The 16718-nt window shown below is 43.4% G+C and overlaps 1 protein-coding gene across 1 annotated transcript; it reads right to left on the bottom strand.

The window, feature by feature from the left end:
- Positions 1 to 824: 824 nt before the first annotated feature.
- TYRP1 (tyrosinase related protein 1) lies at positions 825 to 15973 on the bottom strand. The gene is made up of 7 exons (XM_075558919.1): positions 15589 to 15973; positions 13769 to 14091; positions 9856 to 10060; positions 7467 to 7634; positions 5850 to 6029; positions 2179 to 2325; positions 825 to 1030 (listed from the first exon to the last, which is right to left on the bottom strand). Exons 1-7 carry the CDS (start codon positions 15971 to 15973, stop codon positions 825 to 827), a joined length of 1614 nt encoding a protein of 537 aa, XP_075415034.1.
- Between the last annotated feature and the right edge of the window lie 745 nt (positions 15974 to 16718).

Genomic DNA, 16718 nt, shown 5'->3' with positions numbered 1-16718 from the left:
GTGAACCTCCAACATAGTGGTAGAGGATGGAGAGGGAAATTTGAAGGGGCTTCAAAGAATGAATGGAAAATATTTTTCTGTTAGCTGCATCTTTTCCCATGAACTGTGTGAAGTTCCCTCATACAGGGATGGGTAGTCCTTTTACAGTAAACTGGAAGGTAAAGGAACACATGGCAGTACACAGGTAGTAACAGCTCTCTCTTAAACAGTATGATTAAACAACTGTTCAAAAGTATGACAAAAATTTTGTTGTTTTAATCTTGAGCTTTAGTCTAAATAATACATGCTGCTATCCAGATGGGAAGACAAATTTGAATAAAAATTACTACTGTGAATTCCATTTACCATCCCACGCAATTGAACTAATTTTGTATCTGTTGATCGATGTTAAGAACGCGCGTACATCTTAACACTGTAGAAATGCCTACTCATGCATTTTAAACAGCGTTTTGCTATCAATCATTTTGTTTTGCCATTGCACATAAATGTACACAAAGCACAGCTGTTTATTTAAATTAGCAAAAAGCCGACCCTGAAAAGATACCAGTGATGTTCACACAAGCCCGCTTAAAAAGCATCCATCCACTTGGTGCCAAACCACCAGTTTAAATAGCGCGGATACAGGCAGCCCTGTAGAAAGTATGTTAATGGCTCTGTCCGAGGGGGGAAGAGAACTTCTGGAGCCTGTACCCGAAGCACTGTGTAAGAAAGACATTATCAGCGTGAAAGTGCGTAGCAGTGACCGACCTATTAGTTTCCACCAGGTGGTTTTGTGATAGAAATGAGTTTCGGAAGCAGGTATCAAGGGAGTAGGTCAGCGGTCTTCAGACCATCGATTGGTTAGGGTTCTGGAGTTTTTCGTAGTCATCCGCGTAGTGCTGATACTGATCCGAGAGCAGTGGTTGATTTGCTGCGTCCACTTTGTTCCTGGCACGAATCATACAGGAGGCGCCCACAAAGATGAGGGCGACCAGGAGCAAGGCAGCAACGACTCCTATGGTCACGATCTCGGCGATGCTGAACTCCCGGCCTGTTGCAGAGACAAGGAGAGCGAAAGTAAGTCGTAACATTGTTGCTATGCCACCCCAAATTGAAGCGCAGTTGCAGAAATGCTCATATTTATTTATTTTCTATCAGCGCCCACTCCCCGCTATAGCGCCCCTCTTGGGCATCATTTCCTCCAGTCAGAATGAATGGCCTTTATGGGGCTCGACACGATTCTTTTCACTTGGAAGGTGAGGAAGGCCACCCGTCCACACAGTCACTTGGTTAATAAGTGGGTACAGTTGCTTCGGGAGCCCCGTCTTACCCAAATCTCAAACCTCTGTTCTTCCATTGGGGCCTTTACGGCCTTTGTTGACAAAGAGACTTACAATGAAACCTTAAAGTCTTCAATTTCAAAAGCTCAGGCAAGATCGTCAGAGCACCTCACTCTCTCTCGGTTCAGGAGGGGTGGCAGTGTACAGTATAAGGCGTTGCCCTGGCCCAGGCACCTCAAGAAACCTGGAGGCTGAGTGGTGATGAGTTGGGCTTGGAAATGTGAAGTCGGCAGTTCAAACCCCCAGCATCTCTGAGGGAGAAAGAGGGGGCTTTCTTCTCTTGTAAACAGTTGCAATCTCGGGAACCCCCAGGGATAGCTCTTCGCTGTGTATAGTCAACAAGAGGCAGAATGGACTCAGTGGCAGGGAGTTTGGTTTCATCCCACATGGCTAAGCTCAAAACTCAGTTTTCCCCCTTCCTAGAATTGCGATCTTTGAGCATGAACCGGCTTAAGCTTCCCTCCTCTTACAATTATAACGAGGGCCATAATATTTACTGCATCGAGCTGAACAGATGAAATGAGATAGCGTGCTACCGAGTTAGCTCAACCCCATGTCGAATTGGGCTAGCGATAAATATTAAAGGGCCTTTCTTTATTCCAAGATAAACAGCAAACGGAAAGCTTCCAAATCCACATGGAAAAGGTAAGCCTTGCCAATTTGTGCTTCAGACCAGTGGCTTTGAAGTGAACTTGGATTCGTGGTGATGCCAAGTCCAGGGGTCCTGGACTGCGTCCCACAGGGCTATCTATGGCTTCACTGTTGGTGCCACCCAAGGACCTGTGCTGTTGAGATGGCTTCCCAGAGAGGCATCTGCCTCTGGAGATGTCGGCAGTGGACATGAAGGGGAAATACTCACTCGGCCACTGCACTTCATAAGCATACCCCAGGTTGTCCGGCGCCGTAACAAACATCTCCGTGCTCGTGACCGGAGGCCAGAAAGGCACCATGTTGTACAGTCTGTTGTGTCCGATGGGGGCGTTTTCCAGCGGGAAGGAGGCTATATCTAAAACAGGCCAAAGACAACTTGTTGGTAGCCGAAGCCAAGTTAATATGAATGTCACCCTTGTTTCCTAAAGATTTCCCAGAGGATTCAAGAGAGCATGGGGGTGGGGTGGGGGAGTTCTTTCATATTTTGCGGTGAGATTAATACTACAAAAGAGTTTCATGGGAGGAGGACCGGGGAACCCATGAAATAGAATTCACATGCTTGGGGTACAGTAGCAAAATATCAACCAGTAGAAAAAGGGCATTTAAAAGCAGGGAAGATTTAGTATTTTATCATCCATGATGATCATCCATTATTTTAATGTTACCGACACTGATTTGAATAAAAGTCATTTAAATTCTTTATCAAAGCTAAAGAAAAGAAGACCCTTCCATTTGTTACAGCCTCACCTGTAATTTAAATGAGAGAGTGTATCCAAGAATATTTCTCTCCGAGGGTAGATATTTCCGTTTAACCTATACATTTTTCATTTCTCTGTTAACTTGTATAGTATACTAGATCTTTGGATATTACTTTATTGAGGGGAGTCTTTATTACATTAGCCAAAATGTGCTTAAAATTTTTGAGTTATTGACCTGGAATACCATTGGTTTTCTCTCACTATTCTCCTCTTCCTATCTTAATAAAAGCCAGAAGAACTTGTTTTATTAGCGAGTTTCTATTAGCAGAAGAAAGAGTGTTATGTTCTTTGCTGCAAAAACATTTTCTTTACCCCTGGTACTGTGCTTATGGTTGTGTTATTAAATACCAAAAGGGATATCACGCATTAGAGTTGGAAGTGGACTTGGGTAGGATCCTACTGAGAGAAAGGGGTGAAGGCTAGTGAGCTATTCAGTTTTATTTGCAAGAGTTGCCCCACATGGATAGTCACCCTGCTTCTTTAAAGAATAGAAAACCATTTTCCATATACAGTAAAGCCTGGGAGGGCTGAAACTCCGTAGAACTGCCTTGTTTTTCTGGATTTCAACATTCCTATCTTTGGTAGGTTACAGTCATACCACTACTCAAGGGCTTTAGAAAGCTAGACTAATTCCACATTCAGATAGCCTCTCAGTGCTTATCTCACTGTCCAAGCTAAACTACTCATCACCACTATAAGTAAATACACCCGGAAGATGGATTGTAACTCCAGTCAGTCAAGTCATGTCCAGAGAATAGTTCATGGCTTTTCACTAAGGGATCAACAAGTGAATGCATATTCATGTTTAACCTATTTCTTTCTTAAATGATTTTCTGATGGAGACAATTATTTTGCCCAACTTATCAATTCATGGCCCTAGTTAGTTTGAATTTGAGGTTTCTGTTGTACACTCAAGGAGACCTGGTGGTGCTATAGTTACTCTTTGTGCTGCTACACTCTAGGTCAGCAGTTCTAAACCACCAACTGCTCTGAGGGAGAAATAGGAGGTTTTCTAAACCTAGATAGAGTTGCCATCTCAGAAACCATCAGGGCAGGTCTACTGTGCCCTGTAGACTTGCTATAGGTTGGAATGGATTCCATGGCAGGGAGTTTGAAGTCTGTTTTCTTTTGATTGCACACACACACAATCAACAGGGGAATAAGAAATGGATGGAATAGCTGTCTAGCTGTATAGATACATAGTTCATCTCCAATGTTAGGTCCTATGCATGAAGCAGTAATGGCCCAGAAGCCAACATTTAAAATACTTTCCAGATAGGACCAATGTATGCTGTTTTAATCAACAGAAACACTTCCATGTTTTCAAAAGTAATATAAGCCTCTGGGCTGAATAGGAAAAACGAGGGAGGCCTTAAAGATGTTGTAAAGAAGTCATTTAAAATAAATGTATTTCCTTTGGCATATTATGAAAGCCAACTTTAAATATTCACTTTCCATAAGATTTCCATTGCTGAGAGTCTGCAGAGCACTGTGGGTGACGAGCATGACGTTTTCAGTCTTTGGAGGCATGGAAGACCTCTGCACACTTTTCCCACATAGATCCCCTTGGCCATTGAGTTGCTTCCAGTTCCCACAAGCGCCCAGAGGACAGAGTGAAATTGCTCCACAGGGTTTCTGAGAAAGCCTCATCTTCCTCCTGCAGAGATGCTAGTGGGTTTGAACAACTGACCTTGTGGTTAACAACAGATCAATGCATAAGCCACTATGCTATGAGGGCATGCACGCTCATTCTCTCTCTAATATATATATTATATGTGTGTGTGTTATTTAGAATATATATATACATATATATATATAGTAGTCAGATAATTTCATGTCAACTTGACGATGTATGAAAGTGTAGGGCCGGTGTCAAACCTGTTCATCAAGTGGCAGCGTGATGACTTCCTGATGGTGTAAAAGCGTGAGACACTGGGACCTGCACTTCCTCTCTCCTTTCTGCTGCTGGGACTGCAGCGCTGACCTAGTGGAGAGCTTCTGGAGCCCTGCCATCCTTCCTGCCACCTTGGAGCCACACCGCTCTGCACCCACAGGTCTGTGGTCATCCTCAATGCTGCATCATTGCATGTAGCTGCGTGCGTCGGAAGATGGACATACAGAATAATGTCAGACTTTGGGACTTGAATTGGATTGGGCTGGAGCGCCTTCTTGAAATAGAATTACTTCTTGATATACAGCTGTTTCATATACATTTATGATGGATGATTGTCACTGTATTTGTTTCTTTAGTCAACTGAGCCTAACACCCACCCCCCCAGCCACCCCCCACGCACATGGGCTTTGAAAGGTCCATGGAAAAATAGAATTAAATGATAATGGGATTTTTTCCAGGAACATTTTGAAGCTCCCTCATATATTCATATATATGGTTGTGATGTGGGTAAGAATTCTTAGAAAAAATTGTTTTTCTAATCAACAACTCATATACATTTTGGTGTATGCTGTTAACTGCAATCTCCACAGTATCACAGAACTCGCCCCGTTTTCTCTTTGAGTTTACCTTCACGTCCGCCCTTCTTTGTGATCCCTCCATGGGCAAATGCTGCCCTTTTGATTTCCTGGTGAGTGAGCTTGCTCATCGTCTACGTTTATCATTTGATGGAGGGTTGAGCCCAAGGGGGAGTTCAATTCCACACTTGAAGGCTCATGGTCTTAGGGGTTCCACAAGTCTCTGAAACCCGTCAAGCTTGAAACCATGAGTTTTGCTCTATATTTCCCCCCATCTCTACCTAAGCCCTTCTATTGTGATCCCTTTCAGATATCCTCCTTCATTTGTAAAAGCACTGAGAATGTTTGCAGGAAGATATGGAGAAGAAATGTTGGAGAAACATGGTAGCCTTCTTTCATAGTAACAAATGGGAAGGGTTACTTGCTTAGTCTGACGGGAGAGTGATAAATGTTACAAAAACTATTCTGAGCATGATCTTGCCTGCATTTGCAAAGGCATTTTGAATATTTTGAAAAAGGCCCAGAATGACGCCTTTTTATCCTAATTTTGAAGTGTACTTTATGTGTGCCAAGTGCGTAGCCTTTACGAATGCTATGCCATCTGAACAATCCCATTTGCTGAGCCTGCAAACACCATAGGAAAATGTCTCACCAGCATTATATCTCCTCAGCCATTCATCAAAGAGCGCATCCGTGAAAGTATGCAGGAGGACAAAAATAGGATCATTTGGTGATAAATGAGTTTGTCCCCCTGTTCCATTCAGAAAGAGATGAGCCAAGTTGTGAAGGCTTCGGACAATGGGGTCATACCTTCCTGTAGGATCGCTGTAACCTAGATAGAAAAGCAAGGATGAAAATAGGAACGAGCATTGCAAATACTTGACTTTCAATGTCAAGAGCGGTGGTTGTCATGAGAAACCCACCCCCTCCGCAGAGATTGTCAGGCCACTTCTTGCCCTAAAATAATAGTATCGCTTCTCAGTAGTTATGGTTGGTGACACTTGCTTGCTGTATCCCAAACTAGGTTATTTTTAATTAAGCAGTGTGACATTCCAAATGTACCCTCTAGGTTAAAAATAATGACCTGGGACAGAAACCAGTCAAAGTCTATAGACTGCTGTATCTTGACAATGCGAACAGTGATCTAAGCAAAATAAAGCATCTACTTAAAACTGCTGACACATTTGAGAGAATGCCACCCCGATGGTCCTGGGACTTAAATGGCCAGATGTCTCTTTAGTCTTCTACCTTACTCCTCCAGAATGGCTGTCAGCATGTTTATTTTTGGAAAATTACCGTATGGTATGGGGAAGTTACCATTTCCGAGCTTTCCCACCATCTCTCCATTAGTTTTAACCATCTGGAAAGCCAAATGTCGAAACAATTATATAGAAATTCGGTAATCTCTCTCTCTCTCTCTCTCACTCACACACAATCACACACAACCACACACAGTAACTTTGCTCAGCAACTGTACTTTTTAAAGTAAGCATTAGAAAGTTAGAAATTTATCACTGTATTTCTTTCAGTGGAGCAGCACATATGAAATGTGCTAGGAAAGGCATTTCACCTAATTGGAGCTCAGTTTCCCCAACTTTAAAATACTTGGTTTTGGATAAGGAAATCAAATCAAATCTTAGGACATACGGATTTGAACGTTTTCAAAAAAGTTGCAGGGTGACACAGACCTAAAGAAAACATGCCTAAATCAAATTTCAGTAGATGCTAATTTTTGGAAGTAAAAAAACAAACAACTTCCCCAAATTTTAAGCAATATTTGTCAATACTTGATTTTGACATAGCTACTCATGTTAGTTAATTAGCTAGCTAAAAATTTGAGTTTGACAAATGTTTAAGTCCTTGAAAAATAATTTATAAGGCCTCATACATGATGATAAAAAGAACGTTTCGTGATCTGATACTTCTGTTTAAGAGAGTTGTTTTTGAGGAGAGAAATCCCACTGCCATCGAATCCTTGCCGACTCAAAGCGACCCGAGAAGCCAGGGCAGAACTGCCCCTTTGGGTCTCTGAGATTGTCACTTGTGGTTTTCTGCTACGGAGCAGCTGGGCGTGGCCCAACCACTGACCTTGCCACTGGCCATCCATCACTTAGCCAACAGCTGCAGCAGGACTCCTTTCTGAGCGGGGACTGATCAGGACATCATCCTAGGCAACCCAGTGACATCCATTCACAGGATCAGTCTGTCATGCAAAGCCTTGCAAAGAAACCTGACTTGTAAGAGTTCTGTGCCGATTTTATTTACTTGCCTTCCACCGTGTTCCTGAAACTGTTTGTAGAATTGGAGTAAAACGGAGGGGTGTCAAATAAACCAACTTCCAAGCACTGAGCGACATCCTGCGGCTCGGGAAGACGTTGCACCATGGGTCTCGCCACGTTTCCGGCTGGGTTTCTCCGTATGGGCCCGCCCTCAGTGCCTGGGCGAGAAGAGATGGGCATGCCCACATTTCTGAAATGATGGCTCATCACTGCTCTTTGAAGCTACTTCTACATAGCACGCCCACCGAAAGGTAGGGGTTGTTCGGTGGTGTCAGAGAAGATTTAAAGAAGAACCTGTAGTGGCCTCAGAGTGGAAATAGTTGAAGAGACAAAGTTCTACGTTTGTGCTTGCAATAGCTGCATGATACATAAAGTCATCTAAAGAAGAAGAAAAGATGGCATTTCCAGATATAGCTCCAGGTGTCTGTTAAATGAACTCAGCACCTCTTTCATGAGAATGCAGACACAAGGACATTCCATAGAAAATGGAATTTTGCTAAAATTACCTTCATAAACCTAAATTCTACACCGGAGTTCCCTGATCCAAAATGCTTTTAAATACCATGACACTGTTGCATAATCGTTTCAAAAGTGTTTGATAGGAATGTGTTTATCTGGTAATGTAGGCAATGCTGTTGTAAATCCCAGGAGTTCTACACTAAAGCCCTTCAAAGTTAACTTTCTACAGCACAAAATCTCAGGAAGAGAAAGGTTCCCTCTGAGTAATTTTGAAATGAGGTCAGATTATAAATCAATACGTGTGTGGTCAAATACTGTCTGCCGCAAGCTGGCAGAGGAGGGACAGAACAAAAGACACTAAAAATCTCTTTGGAAAGTGGTGTACGTTTCAACCAACCTGTATTTAACAGTTACTGTGAGAGGTAATCAAAGTATTTCTAGGCAGTAAGACAAGCAAACAAAGAACTGTGTTGTTTTTGATGATGAAAGTACCTTCTGGAGAAAGAGAGATAGAAATAGAGATAGAGAAAGAGAGACTGAAAGAGACTTTTGAAAAACTTTCTGAAGCCCTGCTTCCAACCTGTCAGTGGATTGGGAAAAGTTTCCACAGGTGATAGAAGAGAAATTTTAATGTTTATGAGTCAAACATTTTAGGCAAAGGTGATAACACAAAATGATTGTCTTTTAAAGCAGATCCCATTTTATAGGCTAAGCATCATGATTAGTCCATAGCGAACTCGCTCAATGAAATGTATTGATATGATAAATAAAATATTCTCCCATCTCGAGACTGGGAAATGCATGTGCATTCTTTAGGTATGTGTGATCATCAGTACATTGCAGAGACCGCTGGGAAATATTAATTCAATGGATGTTTGGAAATTATTGCTTAGGGAATTTACCAGTAAATACCAAGGAAAAGGTATTTGAAAACACAGGTTTCAAAAGAACCACACCCTGATTTTCCCTCAGGGTAAAACATTCTAGTAGCAAAGCAATGGGCTAAGCAAGTTTAATTTTAAGCCAGGCACTTTCCAACAGTATATTTGCCACTGCCCCTAATAACATCCAATAGAGCTGATTCTTGGGGGGATTTCCAGTAAGAAATGCTGCTGTGACTGAGCAGTGCTGAGTGTCTGAGGGAGAACATGGTCTCGGGAAATATTGTGAAGAAGGAACTTGGCTGTGTTTTTCATGGGATCAATCCAATATGATGCCACAGTGGTTGGAAGGAGAACGTCAGTATCCTCCATTCACTTTTTCACTATACTGGGTTTGGTGCATTAATAAGATGTTTCAATGAGTGTATAAGGATGTAGTTATGGAATGCCTAATTAAGGTTTAACCTAAGTACATCCGTGTGTGGGTCTCATGTAAAACCCTGATCAATGAAGCCGTGGGGACGGATAAGCTCATCCAAGAAGGAAAGTAAAGGAAATAAAGATTTCCTATAAGGATTAAATTAGAGAGACTATTAATTGCATTGTGCTCCTTTTCATACCTCGATGGTGAACATCATCTGCACCTGCATCATCTTCAAGGTAGCCTCTGTACCCTCTTGGGATTCTACCCTGCTTTCTGTGACTTTTAGGTTGTCTGCAGAAAGACTGCGAGATTCCAACACCAGACACATGACTATTAAGCCATGCTGAGTGTACTAAGAGGATTAAGTTTGGCAACTAGACATTTCCAAAATAAGGAACTTAGCAATGTATGCATGTATTACTCCCGAAATGTACACAGGCAAGGTCTCTGTTCCCTCACAATGCCTTGCCAGGTTGCTTTGAATAGATGAAATGTTCAGTGACTCTCCATAATCACAGTCTACAGTCTCACAGAGAGGAGGGGCCTTCCTGCTAGTGTATTTAATGTCATTAGCTAATCAGGACATCTTATTCCTCGCTATCATTTGGAACTTACTGTTACAAAGCGTTCCCAGGGTGTCATAGTCTTCCACGGATTCGCAGACTATTCTCCATTGAGAAAAGACTGAATTCGGACTTATAAGGGAGGAATCAAAGTTGCTTCTGGATCCCATCAAGTCATCGGTGCAGATATCACAGACATTTTTCCCGGTAGCAAAATTCCAGTAGGGAAGGGAGAAAGCAGGCTCCTGCAACATTTCCTAGTTAAAAGAAATTCAGTTAGGACGGTCCGGCTCTGTCTAAAACCCTCCCCTGTGCTTGCTGTTCTCGTGGGCAGTCGTTTCCATCACTCCTCTCCAGTCACTTGGGGATCCCTGAGCGTGTCTGCAGTAGTGTCTGAAAGACCTGAAGGAGTTAAACACCTTTTTAACCAAGACTAATTTTCCCTGACAGTCCTTTGGGGCGTTCGAGGGAATGAAATTCAGCCCATGAAACAGGAGTTTCTGCATAGTATGTTTTGAAGGAAAAAAAAAAAGGTCTTTCTTTTCAATGATTTAAGGGGGCATGGCAGGGTGGTGGGTTCTGCATTGGGCCCCTAAACATAAGGTCAGCAGCTCCAAGCCACCAGCTGCTCCATGGGAGTTAGGTATAAGATACTGCTTTCTACTCCTGTAAAGGGTTCATCTCTGACACCCACAGGGGCAGTTCCTCTCTGTCTTAAAGGGTCAGTATGAATTGATTCAATGGCAGTAATTTGGTTTTGGTGTGATCGTGTAGTGGTTCCACATTGGACTACTAAGCACAAGGTCAGCAGTTCAAAACCACCAGCTTCTCCACAGGAGAAAGATGAGGCTTTCTAGTTTCATAAAGCGTTAACAGCATAGTCCAGTAGTTCTCAACCTGTGGGTTGCGACCCTTTTGGGGATCAAACGACCCTTTTACCAGGGTCGCCTGATTCAGAAAAGTGGCAAAATGACTGTTCTGAAGCAACAAAAATAATTTTATGGTTGTGGGGTCACCTAACATGAGGGATTGTGTTAAAGGGTCGCGGCATTAGGAAGGCTGAGAAGCACTGGCCTTGTGGGTTATATATTGGGCCTTGAACCCACAGATTTAGTCCGATCCTATCCTATAGGGCCCTTAGGAGTCCGAATTGACTTGATGGCAGTGAGCTTTCTGTTGTTTGTTTTTCATTATCGTATATGCTCGAGAATAAGCCGACCTGAATATCTGCCAAGGCACCTAATTTTACCACAAAAACCATAAAAATGTGCAAAAATTCTTAGCTTATACACAAGTATATACAGTACGTAGGATGGCGGTTCCATTTCTCTTCATTTTACCAAGACTTGCTTACAGTAACTTTCAACCCTGACAGTTTCACCTACTTCTAATTTTGCTTTCTCCAATTCAAGTGTCACTGACAGTTGGCCAGCAGGAAAGCTCCAGCCTTGACCTCTGTGTTTTGGGCACATTGGGGTTTTTGTTTTGTTTTTAAATACAGTTGAATGACCGAGGCAATTTGATTCTGGGTAGGCCACCGCCACACAGAGCCTTTAGCTTGTAGGTGTCTGGTGTGGGGACTGTGCCGGAGACCCTTCTTGAGGTCCCTGTTTCAGAGCTTAACAAGGCTTGAGACTCACACAAACTGGAAATACTCAATAGAAGCAAAATATTTCTTTCCACTCATTAATTTCGAGCTGATCTCTCATTTTTACAAGTGCTGCTCTCAAGATTGCATGGTCATTGGTCGTTGTTTTGGGCTCCTAGAAACCTACCTTCCCTTGTTATCCCTCACTGCTCTGGGCCGGGGAGAGGTGAGTTTGGATAGTTGGATTTCAATGGAGGGGTTCCCATGGTTTTACCTCAATTCTCAAGCCCTAGCACATTTCTTTCTTTTACTTTTTAAACCCCTACTTTCTAGGAAGCACTTCCTTGTCCTCAGGGTGTTTTAAGAGGGTCAAAAGCTTTCAACAAAGGCCCTCCCAGTAAAGGAGCCCCAAGGGATTAGACTCCTGTGTTCTGGCTCACAAAAATTAGTGCCAACTTCCCAGGGTTCATTAAGAGTCTGTTTGTGGTCCAGCAGCTGACATTCAGGAGCTGAAACATATTCACGTGGCATTTTAACATTTAAGCCGTAATTTCTTGGATCCCGTGTGCAGTGGAGTTTGTAAAGTGTATGTCATGGAGGCTGAAGTTTACACAGGCGGAATCGAAGCTTTTAGACACCTTCCCCTGCCCTTCCATTACAGGGCACCCATGGGAAAATAAGCTAGAGGCAACCAGATCTGGAGTCAATTACGAGTGACAGATTTATCTCCTCATGATCCACTAAATGTCTGAACTGTGATCAGAGCCATAAGACATTGAGTTCCAAGTGCTCGATCACTCCCAGGTGATGTATACAGCGACTACTTCCATCAGAATATTTTAGCCCGTCTTTTAGTGCATTAATTCCACACCTTCCAACTATTTGTCTTTTAAATAGTGTTGAGCCCTCGCACAATCAATACATGAACCCAAACACCTCTTTGCCTTCAGACATTTTTGGCTCCGTGTTAATATTTTCTTGATGGGGAGTGTGAGGAGAGGGGGGTCTTGATGTTGTTGCTGTCTTAACCCAGGGGACAGTTTAAAGAGCAGATTTTCTAGTCTGATCTAATCCTTTCAATTTTCCCTTAAAATCACAATGCTTTCCCTCAAGAAATGTAGCAATTGGTAAAAGAAACAAAAGCGAGTTATTACGTCAACGGGTTGATACTCTAAAAGTCACTGCCATCAAGTCAATTCTGACTCACAGCGAGCCTACGTAGCAGGAAAGAATTGCTCCTGTGGGTTTGCAAGACCGTAGATGTTAACAGGGGTGGAAAGCCTCATCCTTCCCCCATGGAGAGCCTGGTGGTTTTGAACTGTTAACCTGTGGTTAGCAGCCGAACTCTTAACCGATAAGCCACTCGTGCATCTTTTAATTAATACTAGGTCTGACTTTGAGTTATCTGCTCAGAAACAAGCAGGAAATCATTGTACTTACGTTGAAACTTACTTTATATCAAATGAAGTCAAAGCCTTTTGACTAGAAATAATGCCTGACGAAGGTCCAGCCAAACCAAACTCACTGCCAACAAGTCAATTCTCATTCACGTCTAAGGTAAATAGTTCCATTTTTATTAATATGGTTTTTAAAACACCTCACAGTGATAAAGGGCATGAAAAAATGTGGAGTTCAAAAAAAAGGTGACAAATGGGGATTTTTTTTTGCAGTGAAGCCAAAAACAAAAACAACCCCCCCAAAAAAACAATTGGAAAGAACTATCCATTGGGATGATGAGGGGAATGGCTATTCAGGGTGCCCCTTCATCCAGGCCAACATAGGGCATCACTTGGTGGTGAAGAAACTCACCCCAAACTTACTGCCATTGTGGATGCTGCTGCCTCATCTCAACCCTAACGGGCAGAGGAGAACTGTCCCCGGGGGTTTCAGAGACTGTAAATCTTCATGGGAGTACAAAGCCACCTCTCTCTGCTTGGGAATAGCCGGTAATTCCAAATGGCTGATTTGAGACCTAACAGCCCCTCTCTGCCACCAGGACTCTTGTGGTGACGACAGGCTTGTTAATTGGGATTCTTTTGACTCAAACTTTATGAGTATCATTATTCAATTACAGAGCATAGAACATTTCCAAAGCGTTAATTCACACCTAGAAATAATCTCCATTGGCCTCCTCCTCCTCATTGATATTACATCCATCTCACTTCCACAGCATATGAAGATGAATTAATTAGAGAAATAATTAGCACCGGGAGAAAGTTTAAGTGACTGTCAAAGGCAGAGACGTGAAGGGGTCTTTGTATTGTTTTGCTTTTCATTTCACATCCTTCTCCTTGAGGACATGAGTGCATTCAAGGAGTTTGCAGACAAGGCACCTCGCCTGCAACAGGTCTGAGAAGTCCAAATACTGCATGCTTACCTGCATGTCCTTCTCTAGCTGCAGAAGGTGGTACCTGTGCCAGGTGAGAAAGGCAGGCCCTTCATGAGAGAAATCCACTTCAGAAAAGCTCTCCTGTCCTGTCCCAAGGAAGGTCTTTTTGACCGAGTAGTAATGTGTCCAAACAAAGTAGTTGTAAATGGAAATGTTCTCGAATTGTGGCGTGTTGCTGTCCGGCCCAAATATTTCTTCGGATCTCCTGGTGGCGATGACAAACTGGGGGTGCGTGGTGCGCTTGGCCATGTCTAGGGCCCGGACAAAATGGCTCTTTTCTTGGGCACTTAAGTCCAGAAGGTTTCTCCTGACTGTGAGGAGAAAAAACCAAGCCATGTAAACATCTGCCTATGGGGCATGGGCTGAGAAGGATTACAATCATCGTGTCGCGCATCATACCCTCCTTCCCCATCATGGTCTGGATATGCATTCAGATCTCTTTTACGTCCTTTCCTTTCCAAAAGAGTAATATTACCACTAAGACTCCTACTTCAGGCACTTGTCTCTCTTTTTCACTCTCACATTCCCTACTTCCCGGGAATCCTACTTGCCCAAGGTTTTTATGAACTATCGCTAACCTTACTTATAAGTTTTTATAAGTAAAACGTATGGGACCCATTGATACTAGTTTCTCCCCACTATTGGCATTGCTTTGGGATTTTCTGCCACTCTTTGATATAATAAGCAGCCCTGGTGGCACAGTGGGTTAAGCACTGGGTCACTAACCTCAAGGTTAGTGGTTCAGACCCACTAGCCCCTTTGAGGGCGAAAGATGAGACCGTCTGTTCCCATAAAGGTTTATAGCCTCGGGACCCCTAAGGAGCAGTTGTGCTCTGTCCTATAGGGTTGCTATGGGTTTAATAGAATATATTTTGCGAAAACAGGATTGGTGGTCCATCATAGCAGTTAAGACCAGAGATTTGTTCTGTGACACTGGAAGGCTTTCCTGAAGACTTGGTTTTTCATCTGTGAACCTGCACATGAAGATCTGCTTGATAGAATTGTTGTAAATATTAAAGAGCACCTAACACATACCTAAAACAACAATAACAACAACAACAGAACAGATCCGGGCTTGGCCCATGATAAATGCTCAATGAACATTTTGTTCACCTCTTGGTCCAGTGTCTAGCACACAGGACACGGGTCACTGTTGTTTCTGAGTGCTTTCGTGCACAGTGCTATCCCGCAGGCTACCTCACCATCTCAACCTCCTAACTTTGAGCATCTCAATGGGAAATTTCACTGCGAGTCATCGAGGGTGGTAGAAAAAGAGCCGGGCAAATCCAGGTGTGAATCCCAGGATTTTCAATGACCCATTGTGTAAGTTTGGTGGGACAATAGGGGAACAAGCTGGGCGACTGTCTCCACGGTTGGAGATTTGATTCCAACCTGGTGATCTACTTCTGAAAAAGCAGCCATTGAAATCCCGGCGGAGCACAGTTCTCCTTGGACATGCCTGGGATTGGCAGGAGTCAGAACCGACATGCCAGCAATTGGGGAATGGCAATTAAAATAGCCCCCCTGAGAAGAGAGGGAGGAAAGATGTGCCACAATGCCCAGCATATAGAGGCCATGCAGTAAGCGTTTACGGGACAGATTGTTGGCTAAAATGTCTGAGCATCTCCTCCAATCTGGTGAGCCTGAGTTAAGTTTATTAACCAGCCTAAGCCGCAGTCTCCTCTCTGGGCAAAGGACACTGGAACTACGTGTTTTTCTAGCATTCCTAGAGAGCGCATGGGATAGAATTCTATGAAGAGTCTGAAGCCCTCCCCCATGACTGGCACCCAGTTCACCTCCCCACGTACCTATGAGGATCCTTTGGTCACAAGCTGCACCTCTCCACCCAGGACGGCATGTCCCGCAGTTGTGGCCTGAGAAATTACCGTTGCACCTGCAAGCCCTGTTGAAGAACCGGGTGGGCCAGCGCTCTCGGTCATCCTTGCCGTCGTGAGGGTACTGGGGGCTGTGGGGCCGGAAGTCTGCCGTCACCTCCTCACACCTGCCCCGGCCAGATGATGCACCACAGCGGTCTGTCCCAGGCCCAGACACAGGCGACAGGTCTGGACAACACACGCCGCTTCTGAGAGCCTCGGCGGTGACACACTCTCTTGGGAACTGAGCACGGGCCTGCTGCAGAAGTAGGAGGGGGAAGAAGACATAACCCAGAGAGAAGGGCTTCCAAGCTTTCATGGTGCTGCAAAGGAGAAAGCAAAAACACAATTATTCCAAAGTCCTTTGTTGTGGGTTTGTTTTTGATTCTCTCACAAATGGCAAAGGTCCTTCCCACCCCACTTTCAGAATGCTTTCATTACCTGTGAAACAACATCTCCCACAACGAATTCATAAAAATAGTCATTTACCTTTAAAACCCTGACAGGTATAATACCTGCGTAATTAAATCTCCTAGCCTAGTCTTCTTTTTGATTTATATATATATATATATATATATATATATATATATATATATATATATATATATATATATATATATATATATATATATATATATATATATATATATATATATATATATATAAATACTTATGCTGGATGTCATCTACCAAAAGCATTCATTAGCGGGTCACCACCAGTAATTACATTTAACTGTGATGCTGAAAGATGGGGGACAGATTTCCAGCAAGTTAATTTCGGCGATTTAAAGTCTACATCCTCAGGGAGTTTTGGCGGGAGTCCACCCACTCCCCAGGGAGCTGCTTTCCAGTACCTTCAGCTCCTGAGCTGTTTCTCTGCTGAACTTCTCCTGCGAGGAGTGTTTTATATTTGCTGGCCCCCTGAGGTCAGCACTGTTAATGACTTGCCAGTTGCGCTCTGATAACTAATCCCAAATCTGCTCCCCCACACGGGGAGGGGCTGGCCTGCTTCTCCCCCCTTTAATAATCCCCTTTCACTGCCGTGAGATTTCCTGCCCTTTAAG

This window comes from Tenrec ecaudatus, chromosome 10 (assembly GCF_050624435.1).
Source record: "Tenrec ecaudatus isolate mTenEca1 chromosome 10, mTenEca1.hap1, whole genome shotgun sequence".
Taxonomy (NCBI): Eukaryota; Metazoa; Chordata; class Mammalia; order Afrosoricida; family Tenrecidae; genus Tenrec; species Tenrec ecaudatus.
Note: the sequence above shows the minus strand (reverse complement) of the source record. Positions and strands in the feature narration are given on the sequence as shown.